This window comes from Physeter macrocephalus, chromosome 5 (assembly GCF_002837175.3).
Source record: "Physeter macrocephalus isolate SW-GA chromosome 5, ASM283717v5, whole genome shotgun sequence".
Taxonomy (NCBI): Eukaryota; Metazoa; Chordata; class Mammalia; order Artiodactyla; family Physeteridae; genus Physeter; species Physeter macrocephalus.
The window spans coordinates 18,309,800-18,329,946 of NC_041218.1; the positions used below are offsets into that span (position 1 = coordinate 18,309,800).

General features: G+C 47.0%; 1 protein-coding gene across 1 annotated transcript in view; it reads left to right on the forward strand.

Annotated features, from left to right (window-relative positions):
* The window catches only part of LOC102982898 (solute carrier family 23 member 1-like), a 46,156-nt gene extending 26,961 nt beyond the window's left edge, over positions 1 to 19,195 (forward strand). Inside the window, exons 5-12 of the mRNA XM_007111894.2 lie at positions 1,709 to 1,890; positions 2,814 to 2,934; positions 4,021 to 4,177; positions 6,589 to 6,842; positions 15,239 to 15,403; positions 15,801 to 15,909; positions 17,405 to 17,500; positions 18,800 to 19,195. Of these exons, the coding sequence (XP_007111956.1) occupies positions 1,709 to 1,890; positions 2,814 to 2,934; positions 4,021 to 4,177; positions 6,589 to 6,842; positions 15,239 to 15,403; positions 15,801 to 15,909; positions 17,405 to 17,500; positions 18,800 to 19,059 (1,344 nt within the window). The 3' untranslated portion in view covers positions 19,060 to 19,195. The remainder of the gene's footprint in view (positions 1 to 1,708; positions 1,891 to 2,813; positions 2,935 to 4,020; positions 4,178 to 6,588; positions 6,843 to 15,238; positions 15,404 to 15,800; positions 15,910 to 17,404; positions 17,501 to 18,799) is intronic.
* The last annotated feature ends 952 nt before the right edge of the window (positions 19,196 to 20,147 follow it).

Here is a 20,147-nt window from a genome sequence, read left to right on the forward strand (position 1 = left end):
GATCCCACATGCCGGGGAGCGCCGGGGCCCGTGAGCCATGGCCGCTGAGCCTGCGCGTCCGGAGCCGCCACAACAGTGAGAGGGCCGCGTGCCGCAAAAAAAAAAAAAAAAAAAAAAAAAAAGAAGTAATAAAGAGGACAAGTAAGTAATGATTATATTTTTAGAAAGTGGTGGTAGCAGAAAATGTAGAAAACTCTGGGAAGAGATGGCAAGCTCAGTTTTCAACACATTAGACCAACTTAAACTTCACCTTCCAGTATTATGGTGGTTTTAAATTTTTTATATCCTTATGTATGCTTATGTATACGTGAAATGAATGACAGCAATGATAAAAAGGCTAGGTCGGAGAAATTAGGATTGCTTTGCTACTATAAAGTACTCACGCCACTCATGATGTGGTATAGTGTTATTTGAAAGTGAACTTGGGAGAATTCCCGGGCGGGCCAGTGGTTAGGACTGCGTTTTTACTGCCGAGGCCATGGGTTTGATCGCTGATTGGGGAACTAAGATCCGCAGGCCACGTGGTGTGGCAAGAAAAAAAAAAGGGGGGACTTGGATTAGCTGTAAATGTACATTGCACACTCTAAAGGAAAAAAAAAGGATAATGGTTATGCTAAGAAAGGAGAGGGGAAAAAAAGCTCAGTTAAAACCACAAAAGGCAGAAAAACAGTAGAAGACAAAAACAGAAACGAAGAACAAGGGCAACAAATAGAAAATAGTAATGGATATGGTGGATATTAATCTAACTATATCAATAATCACTTTGAACGTCTAAAGGCACAGAGATTGTCAGAGTGGATCAAAACACAAGACCCAGCTGTGTGTTGTCCAGAAGAAACCGGCTTTAAATATAAAGACACATGTAGATTAAAAGTAAATGGATGGAGAAGAATATACCACGTTAACACTGATCAAAGGAAAGCAGGAGTCAGACTTCTTTCTTTTCAGGAAGAGCAGACTTCAAAGCAAGGAAAATTTTCAGGGGTAAAATGAATAACATCCATATTAGCAAAGTAAAAAAGGAGAAGTAAAGTAAAACTCAATCAGTCCAATAGATCAGGGGTTGGCAAACTACAACCCATGAGCCAAATCTGGCTAGTTGCCTGTTTTCTGTTTGTTTGTTTGTTTTTTTATAGCCTGCAAGCTAAAAATGGTTTTATATTTTAAATGGTTGAAAAAAAATCAAAAGAAGAATAATATTTTATGACATGTCAAAATTGTACGAAATTCAAATTTCAGTGCCTATGAGTGGAGTTTTATTAGAACACAGTCAAGCTCATTTGTTTCCATCTTGCCTGGAAACGTTTCAACTGAACCTGTACGGCCCACAGAGCCTCAACTATTCACTCTCTGATCCTTTACAGAAAACCTTTGCCAACTTCTGCAATAGAAAGTAGGAAAACAGAGACAAATAAAGCAACAAGATGGTCAGTACTTAACTGGGTGATGCCAGTATTACGAGTCATCACGTTATCACTGTGGTCAATAGGTAATCTTGAAATCTACTTCCTGAAAAACTTCACATTGGGTGAAAATGTCCAACAGACAGCTGGAAAGAGAGGACTGGAGAGAGGAGTGAGGTCCGAGCTCGCCTTCCCTCAGTTCCTCTGGGGTCCGGCTTTGCCCCTGCACTGCCTCTGAAGGTACCACCAATCTGGGTGGCCCCGCCACAGGCGCCCAGGTGCTGAGCCCCACGCTTCCTCTTCAGCTGCAGGGAGCCATCATGGTTGCTTCCTGTGTCCAGATGCTGGTGGGCTTCTCAGGCCTCATTGGCTTCCTCATGCGCTTCATCGGCCCCTTGACCATCGCTCCCACCATCTCCCTGGTGGCCCTGCCTCTCTTCGATTCTGCGGGCGATGATGCCGGGATCCACTGGGGAATTGCCGCCACGTAAGCACCCTCTGGGGAGGGTGGGCCGTCCTTGGAGGAAGATTACCCAGTAAGAAGGGTGAGTCCTGGATATTGGCAAACTCTGGTGGTTTACAAATACTTTCACAAACATCACGATACCTTAACAGCAGTGAAATGGCTACTTAGAATGTGTTATCACTATTTCTTATGTTATTAGTCCTCACAGACAATAAGTTCATCACAGGCAGGGTATAAACATACTTAGCGTAGGGTTCACAGACAGCCGATGCTACCCGTCCCCTGCCTCCTAGGTTTTCACTGAGCAAATATTTGTAAACCTCCAGCACCTGGGAAGGGTGCAAAGACATGGCCTCAGCTCTCAAGCATTTTGTAGCGTAGTAGAGGGATAAGACTTGGGTCCAAGTGCCTGTGACACCAGGAGACAGTGATGAGAGTCACAGTGTGCCGGCTGGTTCAGGGGACGGGGTGGTGACAGCCAGCTTGCCGGGGGTGTGGGGGGTGTCAGGAAGGCTTCCCAGAAAAAGAGGGCTTCAGCATTTAAACAGAGCTTTGAAGGACTTGGGCATGACCCTGGATGTGCTCATTCACTCTGTCTGTTGTGGTCTGACCACAAGGACCTGCAGGACCACCTGGGAGAGAAGAAAGATGGTCTGACTCTGGCCTCACTGGCTTCAGTCTGGATCTGTGCAGCTGCCATGCTTATTTCTCAGGCCCCTGCCCACTGTTCCTCTTCAGCCACCAGCAGCCTCTGAAAGGGGCCTGCCCACCTTTTCAGAGCTGGCAGGATGCTGCCTACACTGCAGAGCAGGGCCTAGATGGGGACCCTCCCAGCACAGCCACTGCGCCATAGTCCCAGAGACACGTGATGGCACGCCTTCCCGGCCCTTCGCTCGTGATGAGCCCAAGGTCGCCAGGTTGGGTGTGGTTTGTTTCTGTTTCAGGACCATCTTCCTCATCGTGCTGTTTTCTCAGTACCTGAAAAACATCGCAGTGCCTGTACCTGTTTACGGACGAGAGAAGAAGTGTCACACCTCTAAGTTCTACCTGTTTCAGGTCTTCCCTGTAAGAAGCGCTCCCCACCCTCTGCCATGCTTAGTTGACTCACCTGGAGAGTGAGGGGCAGCCTGTTGCTCTCCCAGATGGCCCCCAAGTCAAATGCTCTCCACCTGCAGCGGCCTCTCCTCCTCGGCCTCCCTTAATTGCCCCGCGGGTGGTGGGAGCCTTGGTGTAATGCCGTCCCAGGCCCTCCCTCACTGCTTCTCTCCCAGGAGTAGGAACTCGCCCCAGGTTGCTGCCCTGGGCACCGCTGTGGGACAGTCTTCTCGTGTCCCTTGGCCGTCCTCATAGCATGGCACTGGGGCAGACAGCCAGGCTCACCGCTAAAGGTGCAAAACTAAGGGCCAAGTTGCTTAGATCAGGTTCTTTCTCATTGGCTCCTGGATAATTCAGATCCTGCTGACGGTGATGGTGTCTCCTTTTTCAGAGCCTTCTCTGTTGAGTTTGCTTCCCTCTGTCAAGTAGGTGCTGTTGCCAACCACACAAATGTGTTTTCAGGTTCAATTTATCTGGGAAATACCTTCTGCGTTATAAAAAGATACTTCCGCATAATGATCTCATTGATCCCTCAGCAATCCTGTAGGCCAGTGGCTCAAAAGTTCGGTATGCATAAGAATCACCTGGGGACATTGCTAAAAATGCCGATGTCTGGGGTTCTACCATCAGAGATTAAAAGTCAATATATCTGAGGACCCCACTTTAAGAAATCGTGCCTCAGGCTCTGCAGAGCAATGGTTGTAATCCCATTGTACAGATGAGGACACTGAGGCTCAGGGAATTTGATCCAGGGTCACGTGACCAGCAAGCGATAGAAAGGGAGTCAGACTGCGATCCTTCTGACCCAGCCTGTGTCCACTTTCCCAGACATTTCTGCTCTACTTGACACAAGGTCTCCCCACAGTTTAGTTTCTCTATTTCTGTAATGTGTTCATGATCCACTGACACAGCGGATTCCTGTTGTCCCTGGAAGGGTTTGTAACCCAACGCTTCCTCATCTCAAAGAGCTTTCCCGACTCCCTCCTTCGCGCCCCCACCCCAAGTGTGGGCAGGCGCAGGGGTGGGGCCCAGTATGAAGGGCGCCTCCCTCCGCAGGTGTTGCTGGCGCTCTGCATCTCCTGGCTGCTGTGCTTCGCGCTTACAGTCACCAACGCCCTCCCCTCGGCACCTGCGGCCTACGGGTACCTGGCCCGCACAGACACCAAAGGCGACGTCCTGAGCCAGGCTCCTTGGTTTCGCTTCCCTTACCCAGGTAACGAGGCGCCGACGCCGGGGCCCATCTTGCCTGGGGCATGTGCTTCCCAGGCCTGCCCGTGAGGCTCAGGCACCAGAGGGGGAAATGAGTAGAGCCGGGGCGGGACCTCCTCCAAGGGATCTGGCAAGGAGGGACAGGCCCCGCGGAGTCCATATGAGACCCCTAAGAGAGGAAGGAGACCCTTGGGTGGTCCTAAGAACCCTTTGGGGGTGGTAGACCAAAGGTTCCCTCTCCCAGCCCTACCTCCTTCCTGGCCTGCATGCCTCATCCCCTCTTCCACATTGCTCAGGCCCCATCGACTGGGGGTGGGGAAAGCACAGGGGGATCCTTACCTCTTAGCCCACCTTTGGGTCTCCTCGTGGAACTGGTGGATCCCACACAGGAGAGGCTTGAGGCTGAATTAGAACATTTCTGGGTTGCTGGTCAAGGGCATCTCCTTTCCCTGCAGTTCTTGGCTCAGGGTGTGAGAATAACCACGTTCCAGTTGTGGGGGTGAGGAGGTCCTGGCCTCATGGACTGGGGAGCCAGGACCTCCCTGAGTAAGAATCCTGGAAGCCTTCAAAAGGCTTCAAGGCCTTCCTGGAAAGAGGCCCGGTTTCTGGTTCTTTTTGTGCACAGTGACCTCAAGGTCAAGGCCTCTGACCTACCGTCAGGGAGGCACGGGAGGGCAGGAGTCCGAGGCAAAGCTTCAGGACAGCTGTTGGGTTGGAAGACATGTTGCCTGGTCTTTACAGCCTTCCGGAGAACCCTCTGGCAAGGGAATCATTGGGGGTCCAGCAGCCTGTTATCTTCCGGATGAATATTCCCTCTGCGCTGCATTTTCAGGGCAGTGGGGCCTCCCCACCATCAGCCTGGCTGGGGTCTTTGGGATCGTCGCGGGGGTGATCTCCTCAATGGTGGAGTCAGTAGGCGATTATTATGCCTCAAAAGTTCGGTATGCATAAGAATCACCTGGGGACATTGCTAAAAATGCCGATGTCTGGGGTTCTACCATCAGAGATTAAAAGTCAATATATCTGAGGACCCCACTTTAAGAAATCGTGCCTCAGGCTCTGCAGAGCAATGGTTGTAATCCCATTGTACAGATGAGGACACTGAGGCTCAGGGAATTTGATCCAGGGTCACGTGACCAGCAAGCGATAGAAAGGGAGTCAGACTGCGATCCTTCTGACCCAGCCTGTGTCCACTTTCCCAGACATTTCTGCTCTACTTGACACAAGGTCTCCCCACAGTTTAGTTTCTCTATTTCTGTAATGTGTTCATGATCCACTGACACAGCGGATTCCTGTTGTCCCTGGAAGGGTTTGTAACCCAACGCTTCCTCATCTCAAAGAGCTTTCCCGACTCCCTCCTTCGCGCCCCCACCCCAAGTGTGGGCAGGCGCAGGGGTGGGGCCCAGTATGAAGGGCGCCTCCCTCCGCAGGTGTTGCTGGCGCTCTGCATCTCCTGGCTGCTGTGCTTCGCGCTTACAGTCACCAACGCCCTCCCCTCGGCACCTGCGGCCTACGGGTACCTGGCCCGCACAGACACCAAAGGCGACGTCCTGAGCCAGGCTCCTTGGTTTCGCTTCCCTTACCCAGGTAACGAGGCGCCGACGCCGGGGCCCATCTTGCCTGGGGCATGTGCTTCCCAGGCCTGCCCGTGAGGCTCAGGCACCAGAGGGGGAAATGAGTAGAGCCGGGGCGGGACCTCCTCCAAGGGATCTGGCAAGGAGGGACAGGCCCCGCGGAGTCCATATGAGACCCCTAAGAGAGGAAGGAGACCCTTGGGTGGTCCTAAGAACCCTTTGGGGGTGGTAGACCAAAGGTTCCCTCTCCCAGCCCTACCTCCTTCCTGGCCTGCATGCCTCATCCCCTCTTCCACATTGCTCAGGCCCCATCGACTGGGGGTGGGGAAAGCACAGAGGGATCCTGACCTCTTAGCCAACCTTTGGGTCTCCTCGTGGAACTGGTGGATCCCACACAGGAGAGGCTTGAGGCTGAATTAGAACATTTCTGGGTTGCTGGTCAAGGGCATCTCCTTTCCCTGCAGTTCTTGGCTCAGGGTGTGAGAATAACCACGTTCCAGTTGTGGGGGTGAGGAGGTCCTGGCCTCATGGACTGGGGAGCCAGGACCTCCCTGAGTAAGAATCCTGGAAGCCTTCAAAAGGCTTCAAGGCCTTCCTGGAAAGAGGCCCGGTTTCTGGTTCTTTTTGTGCACAGTGACCTCAAGGTCAAGGCCTCTGACCTACCGTCAGGGAGGCACGGGAGGGCAGGAGTCCGAGGCAAAGCTTCAGGACAGCTGTTGGGTTGGAAGGCATGTTGCCTGGTCTTTACAGCCTTCCGGAGAACCCTCTGGCAAGGGAATCATTGGGGGTCCAGCAGCCTGTTATCTTCCGGATGAATATTCCCTCTGCGCTGCATTTTCAGGGCAGTGGGGCCTCCCCACCATCAGCCTGGCTGGGGTCTTTGGGATCGTCGCGGGGGTGATCTCCTCAATGGTGGAGTCAGTAGGCGATTATTATGCCTGTGCCCGCCTGGTGGGGGCACCACCCCCTCCGAAGCACGCCATCAACCGAGGCATCGGCATCGAGGGCCTGGGCTGCCTGCTGGCAGGGGCCTGGGGTACGGGGAACGGCACCACCTCCTACAGCGAGAATGTCGGCGCTCTGGGCATCACCAGGGTAAGGCTGCTGACAGTGGCCCCGGGGGTGGGGTGGTGGGGGGGCAGCCTGGGTACCTGCATCTGTCATCAGTGTCTTAGCCTCTTATTGTTGCTGCAACAAATTACCACAAACTTGATGGCTTCCAACAACCCAGATGTATTATTTTACTGATCTGGAAGTCAGAACTCCAGCGCGGGTCTCACAGGGCTACAGTAAAGGGATTGGCAGGGCCGTGTTCCTTTCTGGAGGGGGAGAATCCATTTCCTTGCTTTTTCCATCATCTAGAGGCTGCCCACATTCCTTGGCTATGGCCCCTTTCCTCCATCTTTAAAGCCAGCAACATGGCATCTCTCTGACCTTTCTTCCTTAGTCACGTCTCCCTTTGACCACGGCTGGGAAAGATTACCTCCTTATAAGGATGCATGTAATTAGGGTGGGCCCACCTGGAAAACTCAGCCTACTCCGTCCATCTCAAAATCCTTAACTTAATCCCACTGCAAAGTCCTTTTGCCATTAAGGTAACATATTCACAGGTTTGGGCATGGACATCTTTGAGGAGCCTTTATTTTGCTTACTATACTTGACCTTCTTGGTTGTGGTCACCTCCACCTGAATGTCCCAAGGGTACCTCACACTCAGAATGGTCTCTGTTATGCTCAGTCCATGCCCTCATCCTTACTTCTCCTCCCGTAAACCCTGTCTTAGTGAATTCACCCAGTCATCCTTAACTTCCCTCTGTTGTGCGCTTCTCACAGTGAATTCTATTTTCTCAACATGTGTGCTGCCCTCCTGTCCTCTTGTCTCCATTCCCAGTATCACAGCTTTATCATCTCCCACCTGGACATGGCAGTATCCCTAACTGTCTCTTCCCAGGATCTTGCCCATCTCTAATCGAGCTACCACATGGCTGCCCAAGGATTTTCTAGAACCCAATTAAATTAGTCCCTGCTTAAAATCTCTTCCCGGCTCCCGTTTTCCACAGGAAAGCCCCATAAGGTCAGCAAGAATTCTTCAAGATGGTGCTTTCTTCTTCTTATTATTATTTTTGGCTGCATTGGGTCTTTGTTGCTGCGCGTGGGCTTTCTCTAGTTGCGGCGAGCGGGGGCTACTCTTCGTTGCGGTGCGCGGGCTTCTCATTGCGGTGGCTTCTCCTTGCGGAGCACGGGCTCTAGGCATGCAGGCTTCAGTAGTTGTGGCTCGTGGGCTCTAGAGCGCAGGCTCAGTAGTTGTGGCACATGGGCTTAGTTGCTCCGTGGCATGTGAGATCTTCCCAGACCAGGGATGGAACTCGTGTCCCCTGCATTGGCAGGTGGATTCTTAACCACTGCGCCACCAGGGAAGTCCCCAAGATGGTGCTTTCTAAGGTGACTTAGAAGAATATTATTACGATGTTGCTTGCCTGTGTGCTTCAGTGCATAATAGGTACAGTGTTTCCCAGCACAAGTGAAGTGAGCTTTGGAAAGTACTCACTTTCCTCCACCCACAACCCCACCCTGTATTTTCTGATAGCTCCCTTGGACCTATCTACCTCTGTACCCTGCGTGGCCTCTGGCCCATAGTGAGAGCTAAAATCTCTGAGCAAACAGCAGAGCCAGCACCCAACCCTACGGCAATTTCTATGTGCTTGGACACTGTGGACTCTCTGACATTTCCCCAAAGTTTCAAGACCTTCAGTGCAAGTGAGAGGAACATTTTTCCACGTGAGGGCCACCGACCCACACAGAAATGTGGGAATGGGCTATGTAAGTATAAAGCAGCAAATATTTTTCTTGCTGAAGGGAAGATATCTCATGCAGAACAGAAAATTATATTCAATAAACAGAACAAAAATTTTTTTTGGTGTATCATTTCTAAATTAAGACCCTTTACAGGAGAGAGGAAGAGCAGGCAAGAAAAGATACATAGACACCAAACAGGCTACAAATCCAGCAGGAGACCGATTAACTCTGGTCTGGACTCACACCTCCCCCCTTGTGGCCCCGTGTTGCATCTGCACTCATGGGCTCTGACCTATTCTTCGTTCTCTCCTGGTCAGTCGGGAGAAATCAGGCTGAAGGCCAAAGATCTCCCATCACTTCTCTAGGGTGTCATGGCTCCCAGCCCAGATGTGAATCCTGAGACCAAAAGACGCCCAGGGCTGCATGATAAATTCTGAGGTAGTAGGATTGGGGATGACCTGCCATCTTTATGAGACCATTAGCATATCCAAAGGGTATTGGTTGAACCTGAGAAGTTGATCTATTGTGCTTAGATTCATGCCTTTGTTCCCACAAAGGCATGGTTCACTGCTAGGGTTGTAAACAAAAAAAGTTATTTTGATGTGGTTAATTCCTATCACTTGTCTTCTAATGAAGACAGTTAAATAAATTAGCTCTTAAACTGGAAAGAAAAATAAGCAAAGGCAGAATCTGCTACTTTATTGCTGCATTGATGGACTTCAAGTTGTTGACACTAGAGTATCTTAAAAAAAATGCTTTACATTGTGGTAAAAGAGACATAACATAAAATCTACCATTTTAGTTATTTTTGTGTACAGTTCAGTAGTATTCAGTGTATTCACATTGCTGTGCAACAGATCTCCAGAAATTTTTCATCTTGCAAAACTGGAACTACACTAGAGTATCTTTTAAGGACTGGGAATAGAAACAAATGCATGAGAAGAGGTTCAAGAACTACCTAAACACATTCATTGATAATAGACTCATGATGGGATATTCAGACATTTGCAGCACAACTCCAACTTTTGAGGATGAGGCTGAATGCTTCCAGATCAGAGGTCATTTTTGTCTCACTGGTAGCTGTCACTCAAACCCCAGATACAACCCTTGACTAGCACAACAATCATTACTGTCCAGCATGTGACAGCTGTGTGTGCCTGGCACTGGGATGGGATGTGGACCAGAGCCCATAATCTTCACAGCAGAGTGGTTTTTTTTTTAACCTTTGTAGAAACTTTTTATTTGCAGATCTAATAGCTGCTCTAAGCGGGTGAAACGTACTTCTTTAGCATTCCCAAACTCCTAGCTGCTTGAGAAACCCTGTGCAAACCAGGTAATAGCAATTAGTAGTGACTCTAGCACAACTGATCCTTGATTTTGGACCAGTTAATGCTGTATAATACCATGGGGAGGAGCCTTGTCTCTGTTTTGTATCTTAATGAACCTCCAGATAGATGAAGGAGGAATCATAGGTTACACATAATCCATGATAATTGCTTGTTGAGAAAATCTAATTTGTCCTAATTGAGAAAAATGTATCAATTAATAATAATGAAGTGACTTATAGAGGGAACTTTTAAAAAAACTTTATTGAAGTATAGTTGATTTACAATGTTGTGCTAATTTCTGCTATACAGCAAAGTGATTCAGTTTTATATAACATTATTTTTCATATTCTTTTCCATTATGGTTTACCACAGGATGTTGAATATAGTTCCCTGTGTTATACAGTAGGACCTTGTTGTTTATTCATTCTATATGTAATCATTTGCATCTGCTAATGCCAAACTCCCAATCCATCCCTCCCCCACACCTGCTCCCCGTTGGCAACCACAAGTCTGTTCTCTATGTCTGTGAGTCTGTTTCTCTTTCGTAGATAAGTTCATTTGTGTCCTATTTTAGTTTCCACATATAAGTGATATCACAGGGTATTTGTCTTTCTCTGTCTGACTTACTTCACTTAGTATGATAATCTCTAGATCCATCCATGTTGTGGCAAATAATGTTACCCTTTTTAATGGCTGAGTAATATTCCATTGTATATACGCACCACATCTTTATCCATTCATCTGTTAATGGACATTTAGGTTGTTTCCATGTCTTGGCTATTGTGAATAGTGCTGCTGTGAACATAGGGGTGCATATATCTTTTCAAATTAGAGTTTTGTCCAGATATATGCCTAGGAGTGGGATTGCTGGATCGTATGTCAACTGTATTTTCAGTTTTTTGAGAAACCTCCATACTGTTTTCCATAGTGGCTGCACCAATTTACATTCCCACCAACAGTGTAGGAGGGTTCCTAGAGGGAACTTTTTGAAATGTAAATCACATCATGTCACTACCCTGCTTAACACAACTCTACTGAGTCTCCTTTGTCTTTGGATTTATTATTTTTAAGTGTAGTAAAATACATGTAACATAAATTTAGCCTCTTAACCATTTCTAAATGTATAGTTTAGTAGAGTTAAGTACCTCCAAGTTGTTGTGCAACCAATCTTCAGAACTCTTTTCTCTTGTAAAACTGAAATCTGTACCAATTGAACAACAACTCCTTATTCCCCCCTCTCCCAGCCCCTAGCAACCACCATTCTACTTTCTGTCTCTATGAATTTGACTGCTCTAGGTACCTTATATAAGTGTGCTCATACAGTATTTGTCTTTTTGTGGGTGGCTTATTTCACTTAATGTCCAAGTTTCATCCATGTTGTGCAGGTGTCAGAATTTATTTCCTTTTTAAGGCTGAATAATATTCCATTGCATGTATATACTATGTTTTGTTTATGCCTTGTCTTTGGAATTTATTGTAACTCCTTTCCATGGCCCTTAAAGTACTTCATGACAGAGTCCTTTCCTTGCTTTCCATCCCATCTGCTGTCTCTCACCCTGCATCACTGTGCCCCAGACACATCAATTCCCTCCCCTAGGTTTATTGAGATACACTTGGCATATAACATTGTGTAAGTTTATGTGTACAATGTGTTTATTTGATACACTTATATATTGCAATATGATTACCACCATTAGCTAACACCTCTATCACATTACATAATTACCATTTCTTTTTTGTGGTGAGAACATTTAAGATCTACTATCTTAGTAACTTTGAAGTATACATTTTTGTTAACTATAATCACCATGCTGTGCATTAAGTCCCCAGAACTTATTCATCTTCTAACTGAAAGTTTGTACTCTTTGATGAACATCTCCCCATTTCCCCCACCCAGCAGCCCCTGGTAACCACCATTCTACTCTTTACTTCTACAAGTTTAGCTTTTTTAGAGTCCACATGTAAATGATATTATACAGTATTTGTTTTTCTCTGTTTGACTTACTTCACTTAACGTAATGCCCTCAGGGTCCATCTGTGTTGCCACAAATGGCAAGATTTCATTCTTTTTTATGGCTTAATAATATTTCATCGTATATACCACATCTTCTTTATCCATTCATCTGTTGACAGACACTTAGATTGTTTCCATACCTTGGCTATTGTAAATAATGGTGCAATGAACATGGTTGGGTGGGTGCATATATTTTTTTGAGTTAGTGTTTTCATTTTCTTTGGATAATCCCAGAAGTGGAATTGCTGGATCATATGGTAGTTCTATTTTTAACTTTTTGAGGAATCTCCATACCATTTTTCATAGTGGCTGCACCAATTTACATTCCCACCAGCAGTGCACAGGATTCCCGTTTCTCCACATCCTTGTCAGCACTTGTTACCTTGTGTCTTTTTGATGATAGCCATTCTAACAGATGTGAGGTGATATCTCATTGTGGTTTTGATTTACATTTCTCTGATGATTAGTGATATTGAGCATCTTTTCATGTACCTGTTGGCCATTTGTATGTCTTCTTTGGAAAAAAATGTCTATTCAGTTCCTCTGCCCATTTTAAAATTGTTTGTTGTTGTTATTGAATTGTATGAGTTCTTTATATATTTTAGATATTAAACCCTTATCCAATATACAGTTTGCAAATATTTTCTCCCATTTAATAGGTTGCTTTTTCATTTTGTTGATTGTTTCTTTTGCTGTGCAAAAGCTTTTTAGTTTAATGTAGTCCCACTTTTGGATTTTCACTTTAAAAAAAAGATTTTTATTTATTTATTTATTTATTTTTGGCTGAGCTGTGTCTTAGTTGCAGCATGCAGGATCTTTGTTGCAGCACGCAGATTTCTTAGTTGCGGCATGCCTGCGGGATCTAGTTTCCTGACCAGGGATCGAACCCAGGCCCCCTGCACTGGGAGCACAGAGTCTTACCCACTGGATCACCAGGGAATTCCCTGATTTTCACTTTCTTTGCTTGTGCTTTTGGTGTCATATCCTAAAAAATCATTGCCAAGACCAATGTCAGGAAGCTTCCCTGTGTTTTCTTCTAGGAGTTTTGTGGTTTCTAGTTTTACATTTAAGTATTTAATCCATTTTTAGTTAAATTTTGTGAGCGGTGTTAAGATAGTGGTTCAATTTCATTTTTCTGCATGTGGTTATCCAGTTTTCCCAACACTATTTATTGAAGATACTATCCTTTCCCCATTGAGTTTTCATGGCTCCCTTGTCAAGTATTAGTTGACCATATATGCATGGGTTTATTTGTGGGCTCTCAGTTCTGTTCCATTGGTCTATGTGTCTATTTTTATGCCAGTACCAGTGTTTTGATTACTATAGTTTTGCAGTATAGTTTGAAATCAGGAAGTGTGATGCCTCCAGCTTTTTTTCTATTTTTCTTTTTCAGGATTGCTTTGGCTCTTTGATGTCTTTTGTGGTTACATAAGCATTTTAGGTTTTTTTTTCTACTTCTGTGAAAAATGCCATTGGAAATTCGATAGGGATTGCATTGAATCTGTAGATGGTTTTGGGTAGTATGGACATTTTAACAATATTAATTCTTCCGGTCATGACATGGGATGCCTTTCCATTTATTTGTGTCTTCTTCAGTTTCTTTCATCAGTCTTATATTTTTCACCTCCTTGGTTAGATTCATTCTTAAGTACTTCATTGTCTTTGATGCTATTGTGAATGGGATTGTTTTATTTCTTTTTCAGATGTTTTATTGTTAGTGTAGAAAAACGCAGCTGATTTCTGTATGTTGATTTTGTATCCTGCAACTTTACTGAATTCATTGATTAGTTGTAACAATTTCTTGGTAGAGTCCTTTTTTTTTTTAAGTCTTTATTGAGTTGGTTACAATATTGCTTCTGTTTTATGTTTTTTGGCTTTTTGGCCATGAGACGTGTGGGATCTTAGCTCCCTGGCCAGGGATCGAACCTGCACCCCCTGCATTGGAAGGCGAAGTCTTAACCACTGGACCACCAGGGAAGTCCCCTTGGTAGAGTCTTTAGGATTTTCTATATATAAGATCATATCATCTGCAAATAAAGATAATTTTACTTCTCCCTTTCTGATTTGGATACCTTTTATTTCTTTATCTTACCTGATTGCTATGGCTATGACTTCCAGTAATATGTTGAATAGGAGTGGTGAGAGTTGTCACCCTTGTCTTGTTTCTGATCTTAGAAGGAAAGCTTCCAACCTTTCAGCATTGAGTATGATGTTAGTTGAGTATGATGTTAGGGCTTTTCGTATATGGCCTTTATTGTGTTGAGGTGCATTCCTTCTATATTTAATTTGTTGAAAGTTTTTTTTATCCTGAAAGGATGTTGGATTTTGTCCAATGCTTTTTCTGTGTGTATTGAGATGACCATATGTTTTTATCTTTCATTCTATTAACGTGGTGTATCACATTTATTGATTTGCACATGTTGAGACATCCTTGCATCCCAGGGATAAGTCCCACTTGATCATGGTGTATGATCCTTTTAATGTACTGTTAAATTTGGTTTGCTAACATTTTGTTGATAGTTTTTGCATCTATATTCATCAGGGATATTGGTCTGTACAGTTGACCCTTGAACAATATGGGGAGTGGAGTGGGGTTAGGGGCACCAACCCTCCTTGCAGTCGAAAATCCATGTATAACTTATAGTTGGACCTCTGTACATGTGGTCCCTCCATATCCATGGTTCCATCATATCTGTGGTTCCACATTCACAGATTCAACCTATCATGCATGGATTGTTTAGTACTACAGTATTTACTGTTGAAAAAAATCTGCATATAAGTGAACCCACACAGTTCAAACTCATTGTTCAAGGATCAACTGTATTTTCTTTTCTCTTCTGTTCTTATCTGGCTTTGGTATCAAGGTAATGCTGGCCTCCTAAAATGAGATTGTGAAGTAAGTATTATTAATCCCACCTGGTAAATTTGGAGGCTGACATTTTGAGAGGTTAGGTAACTTGTGTGAAGCCATACAGCTAGTTAGAGGCAGAGTTGGGATTGGCTCCCAAACCCCATTCTTAAGCATTGGACCACTCCCTCCCAAGAGAGACTTCTTGCCTCACTCTAAAGTCTGCCTAGAGAAGGAGCATTGGAGTCAGGACTTGAAGACATGTATGAGAGCAGCAGAGAGGAGAGGTGAGGGCAGAGGCTGGGACCCAAGGTCACACCTTCATGCTTTCACCAGCACCATGTGGGAGTAGAGGGGGGCCATTTCTGGGTCAGTCGATGCTGCTCCTGGGGGTCCCCTGGAGCCATTGTTTGTGATGCCCTAGGAGCAGGGCAGAGCCCTCGAGGGTGTGTGGCCCAGCTGGTGCTGAGCTCCTCGTCTCTCCCCCATCTCCCTGAGTGCTACAGGTAGGGAGCAGGATGGTGATTGTCGCTGCGGGCTGCGTGCTGCTCCTGATGGGCATATTTGGGAAGATCGGGGCTGCGTTTGCCACCATCCCAGCCCCTGTGATCGGAGGCATGTTCCTGGTGATGTTTGGGGTCATCACTGCCGTGGGGATTTCCAACCTTCAGGTGAGGCAAGGCACCCTTAGGAAAGCAGCAGTATTGCGTCTCCTGAAAGGAGCCCATGGGGATGGAGATGAATGGAACAGGGTGGGGACAAGGGAGGAGGGGAAGGGAATTCTCAGTCCCAGAAACCGCACTGGCCCCAAATGGGAGAAAGAAATAACCAGAAGCACCCAAATTTCTGAAAAACAAAATTGCATCAGTTTGAATTGGATTATCTAGACCACTCAGCTCCCAGGGTCAAGTGGGAGTCGGGACTTGGCTGAGAACGTGCGCCCTCTGAGCCCAACATCCCCCTCCAGTCTCAAGTGGCGGGGGGTGGGCTGGCTGGGCGGGTGTTTGACTGACGTGCAGTACAGGTACTGATCGTTCCGGCTCTGCCGTGGGGGCCTCTCTCCTGCAGTACGTGGACATGAACTCGTCCAGAAACCTCTTTGTCTTTGGCTTCTCCATCTACTGTGGGCTTGCTGTTCCCAACTGGGTGAACAAGAACGCGGAGAGGCTCCACACAGGTGATTCTCCATCCTCTAGACTGTGACCACTCCAGGGGCAGAGCTGGTGGGGTCCCTGGTCCCTGGGAATTCCTGTCACTTTTTAAAAAAATTAACTATAGTCACCATGCTGTACATTACGTCACCATGACTTATTTATTTCCAGTTCTATTGAGATATAATTGACATACATCACTGTATGAGTCCCAGGTATATAGCAAAGGTTTGACATACATATATTGTGAAACGACTACCATAATAAGTCTAGTTAACACCCATCTCCTCATATAGACACAATAAAAAGAAATGGGAAAAAAAATTTTCTCCTTGTGATGAGGACTCTTAGGATCTACTGTCTTACCAACTTTTCTATGTATCATACAGCATATGATATATGACCATAGTCGTCATGCTGTACATTCCATCCCTCGTACTTATTTATCTTATAACCAGAAGTGTGTACCTTTTGATCACCTTCCTCCAATTCCTCCTCCTCACACCCCCTGCTTCTGGTAACCACAAATCTGATCTCTTTTTCTATGAGTTTTTCTTTTTAACAGTCTATATATAATAAGTGAGATCATAGAGTATTTGTCTTTCTGTATCTGATTTATGCCACAGTATAATGCTCTCAAGTTCCATCCATGTTGTTGCAAATAGCCAGATTTTATGGCTGAATAATATCCATTGTAAATATATACCTCATTTTTTTTAGTCATTCATCCATTGATGAACACTTAGGTTGTTTCCATATCTTGGCTCTTGTAAATAATGCTGCAATGAAGGTGGCTGTGCATATATCTTTTTGAGTTAGTGTTTTCATTTTCTTTGGATAAATAACCAGGAGTGGAATTACTGGGCCATATGGTAGTTCTATTTTTAATTTTTTGAGGAACTTCCATACTGTTTTCCATGGAGTGGTTGCACTAATTTACATTCCCACCAACAGTGCATAAGGGTTCCTTTTCTCCACATCCTTGCCAACACTTCCTAGTTCTTAGCTTTTTGGTAAAAGCCAAACAGGTGTGAGATGATATCTCACTGTGATTTTGATTTGCATTTCCCTGATGATTAGTGATGCTGAACACCTTTCATGTACCTATTGGCCATCTGTATATCTTCTTTGGAAAAATCTCTATTCAGATCCTCTGCCCGTTTTTGTTTTTTTTGTGTTTTTTAAAAAAATTATTTAATTATTTATTTATTTATGGCTGTGTTGGGTCTTCGTTTCTGTGCGAGGGCTTTCTCTAGTTGTGGCAAGAGGGGGCCACTCTTCATCGCGGTACGCGGGCCTCTCACTATCGCGGCCTCTCTTGTTGCGGAGCACAGGCTTCAGACGCGCAGGCTCAGTAATTGTGGCTCACGGGCCCAGTTGCTCCGCGGCATGTGGGATCTTCCCGGACCGGGGCTCGAACCTGCGTTCCCTGCATCGGCAGGCGGACTCTCAGCCACTGCGCCACCGGGGAAGCGCCCTCTGCCCGTTTTTTAATCCCTGTCACTTCTGTCTCCACTCTAGGGATTCTGCAGTTGGACCAGGTCATCCAGGTGCTGCTGACCACGGGCATGTTTGTTGGTGGATTTCTGGGCTTTCTACTGGACAACACCATCCCTGGTAGGGCTCACCTTTGCTCTGTAAGCTGGCAGTTTGGGTAGATGGTCAGCATTTGGGTCACCCACATTGCTTCTCTAGCCCCAGTTCTCACGTAAGACTGACCACAGCATACCCTGAGTGGGCCCTGCGTCTGGATGGGGTGTATGGGCCTGTACTAGCTTTCTAGGGCTGCCATCACAAAATGCCACAGACTAGGAGGCTTAAACAACCGAAATGTATTTCCTCACAGTTCCAGAGGCTAGAAGTCCAAGAACAAGGTGTTGGCAGGATTGGTTTCTCCTGGGGCCTCTCTCCTTGACTTGCAGATGGATGGCCTTTCCTTCCTGTGTGTGCATCTCTGGTGTCTCTCTGTGTGTCCTAATCTCCTCTTCTTATAAAGACACCAGTCAGATTAAATTAGAGCCCACCCTAAAGACCTCGTCTTTACGTCTTTAACTAAATCACCACTTTAAGGATTCTATCTCCAAATACAGTCACATTCTGAGGTTTGTGGGGTTAGGGCTTCAACATGATTTTTTTAGTGGGGGGCACACAATTCAGGCCATAAAAGGACCCTAAGGTGAGAAATACACCAGAAGCAAAAAGCAAAAGACATAGCCCCAGCTCCCTTAGAGCCTGCCGTCTAGTTGATGAGGGAGAGAACGCATGTGTTCATTTATTCATATTCCAATAAAAACCACAGCAAGTACACTTTGTTCCAGGTGCTCTGTACTGAGGATACAAAGAGCTGCAAGACATGCCCCCCTGCCTTCTAGAAACTCACAGGCGAATAGGGGAGAGAGACACGACAACAGACCATTACAATACAGGGCAGTAAGTGTGACGATGAGCAGACGAAGCCCATGAGCGCTGAGGTGAAGAGCGCAGAGCTGCCCTCACTGGTGGCTTTCAGTGCTCCCTTCTTGATCCTCCCACGGCCCCTTGAAAGGACCTCTGTGATAGCTCCTGCTTCGTGGTATTCTGTTTCCCACATTTCTTCTCTCCACCAAATGTAAAATGCATCTGCATTCCAGAAACATTGAAATATAGAAAGGTCCGCTCCGGAAGATGAGGAAAGAACAGTGGTTCATAGAAGGTCATACCCCGGAGCTCAGGGAACACCTGATGATGAGCTGAGTTGAGCTGAGCTGATTCTTGGGATGGGCTTGGAGGAGGAGGAGGAGAAGGAGGAGGAGGAGGAGGGGCTGCTGGCAGGTGCAGGGCACTGAGACGAGGCCTCGTGAGCGCCTGCAGGGGGCGCCAGAGTCTTCCGCCCCCTCCCTCAGGGCCCAGGCTTGACTGCTTGCTGTCTCCCGTTAGGAAGCCTGGAGGAGAGAGGCCTCCTGGCATGGAATCAAATCCAGGAGGAGTCTGAGGAGACTACGAAGATCTCGGAGGTCTACAGCCTCCCCTGGGGGATCGGCACCACGTTCTGCGCATCCTCCTGCACCCGGTGCCTCCCCTTCTGGCCCAGGCTGGAACGTGGTGGGAGAGGTGAGGTGGGGGTGAGCCAGCTGACGCTCTGCTCCCGGGACCCCTCAGAAGAGCGGCCCAAGGGCGCCACAGACACCAGGATATGAGAACGCTCCTTTTGCACATCCCAGAGCCCTCACTACCCCCCACCCAACGTGCTGAGCTCCCCACTCACGCATGGGGGCCCTGCCCTCTCGAGTACCTCTGCACCCCGCACGTGGTGGCAGCCAAATAAGTATTAGATTAAGACCATGACAAGCGTGCTTTGACCCAGTCACTTAGCCACCGAGGTCTGGCCTCAAGCTGCTTCCTTCCACTGTGCTCCAGCCCTCCCGTCTCCAGTGTAAACCAGTCCTCTTGGCAGTATTTTGATGCTTCGGGAGGAAGAGGCTTTGGGTGGGGCAGGGGACGGAGATGGGGCTGTTTGCTGAAAGGTGATGGGAACAGTTCTCTTCTTCCCCAAAGAGGCTGGAGGCCCTGCCAGCCGCCCCAGGCCCTCCAGCCGCCCCAGGCCCTTCTCTTCCAGATGCTTCCTCTTCCAGGCCCCTCCCCTGCGGGCCCCTCCCCACCAGGCCCCTGCCATTTGTAAACACTGAAGGGCCAGCAATGCTACAATCCCTGCACAGCCCCAGCGCCAGTCCTTGGGGTCAGACTGTGCATCACAGGACGGTATAGTGAGGCAGTGGGCCCTGGCACTGTGGAGTCAGGACCAGGTTTGGATCCTAAGACTTAACCTGCATGTCAGGTTCTCACAGGGACATGAAACAGTCAAAGCATTTGAGAGGTCTTCAGTGGAGCAGAGCCACTGTTGTTATGATATATAAACTGTAAAGAGCCAGGCGAACCTGTTCTCTCTGCATCCTCGGTGGATTAGTCAGGATTCTCTAGACAAACAGAGCCAATAGGGGGTGTGTGTGTGTGTATACACATACATGTCTGCAGAGAGATATATACATGTGTACACACACACATACATATATGGGGGTGGTGGGAGGGCAGGGTGGGGAGAGAGAGAAAGAGATTGACTTAAGGAATGGACTCATGTGATTGTGGAGGCTGGCAAGTCCAGAGTCTGCAGGGTAGACCATCAGGCTGGGAAGAGTTACAGCTGGAGTCTGAAGGCAGAATTCCCTCTTCCTGGGGGAGGTCAATCTTTTGGTCTATTCAGTCCTTCAACTGATTGGATGAGGCCCAC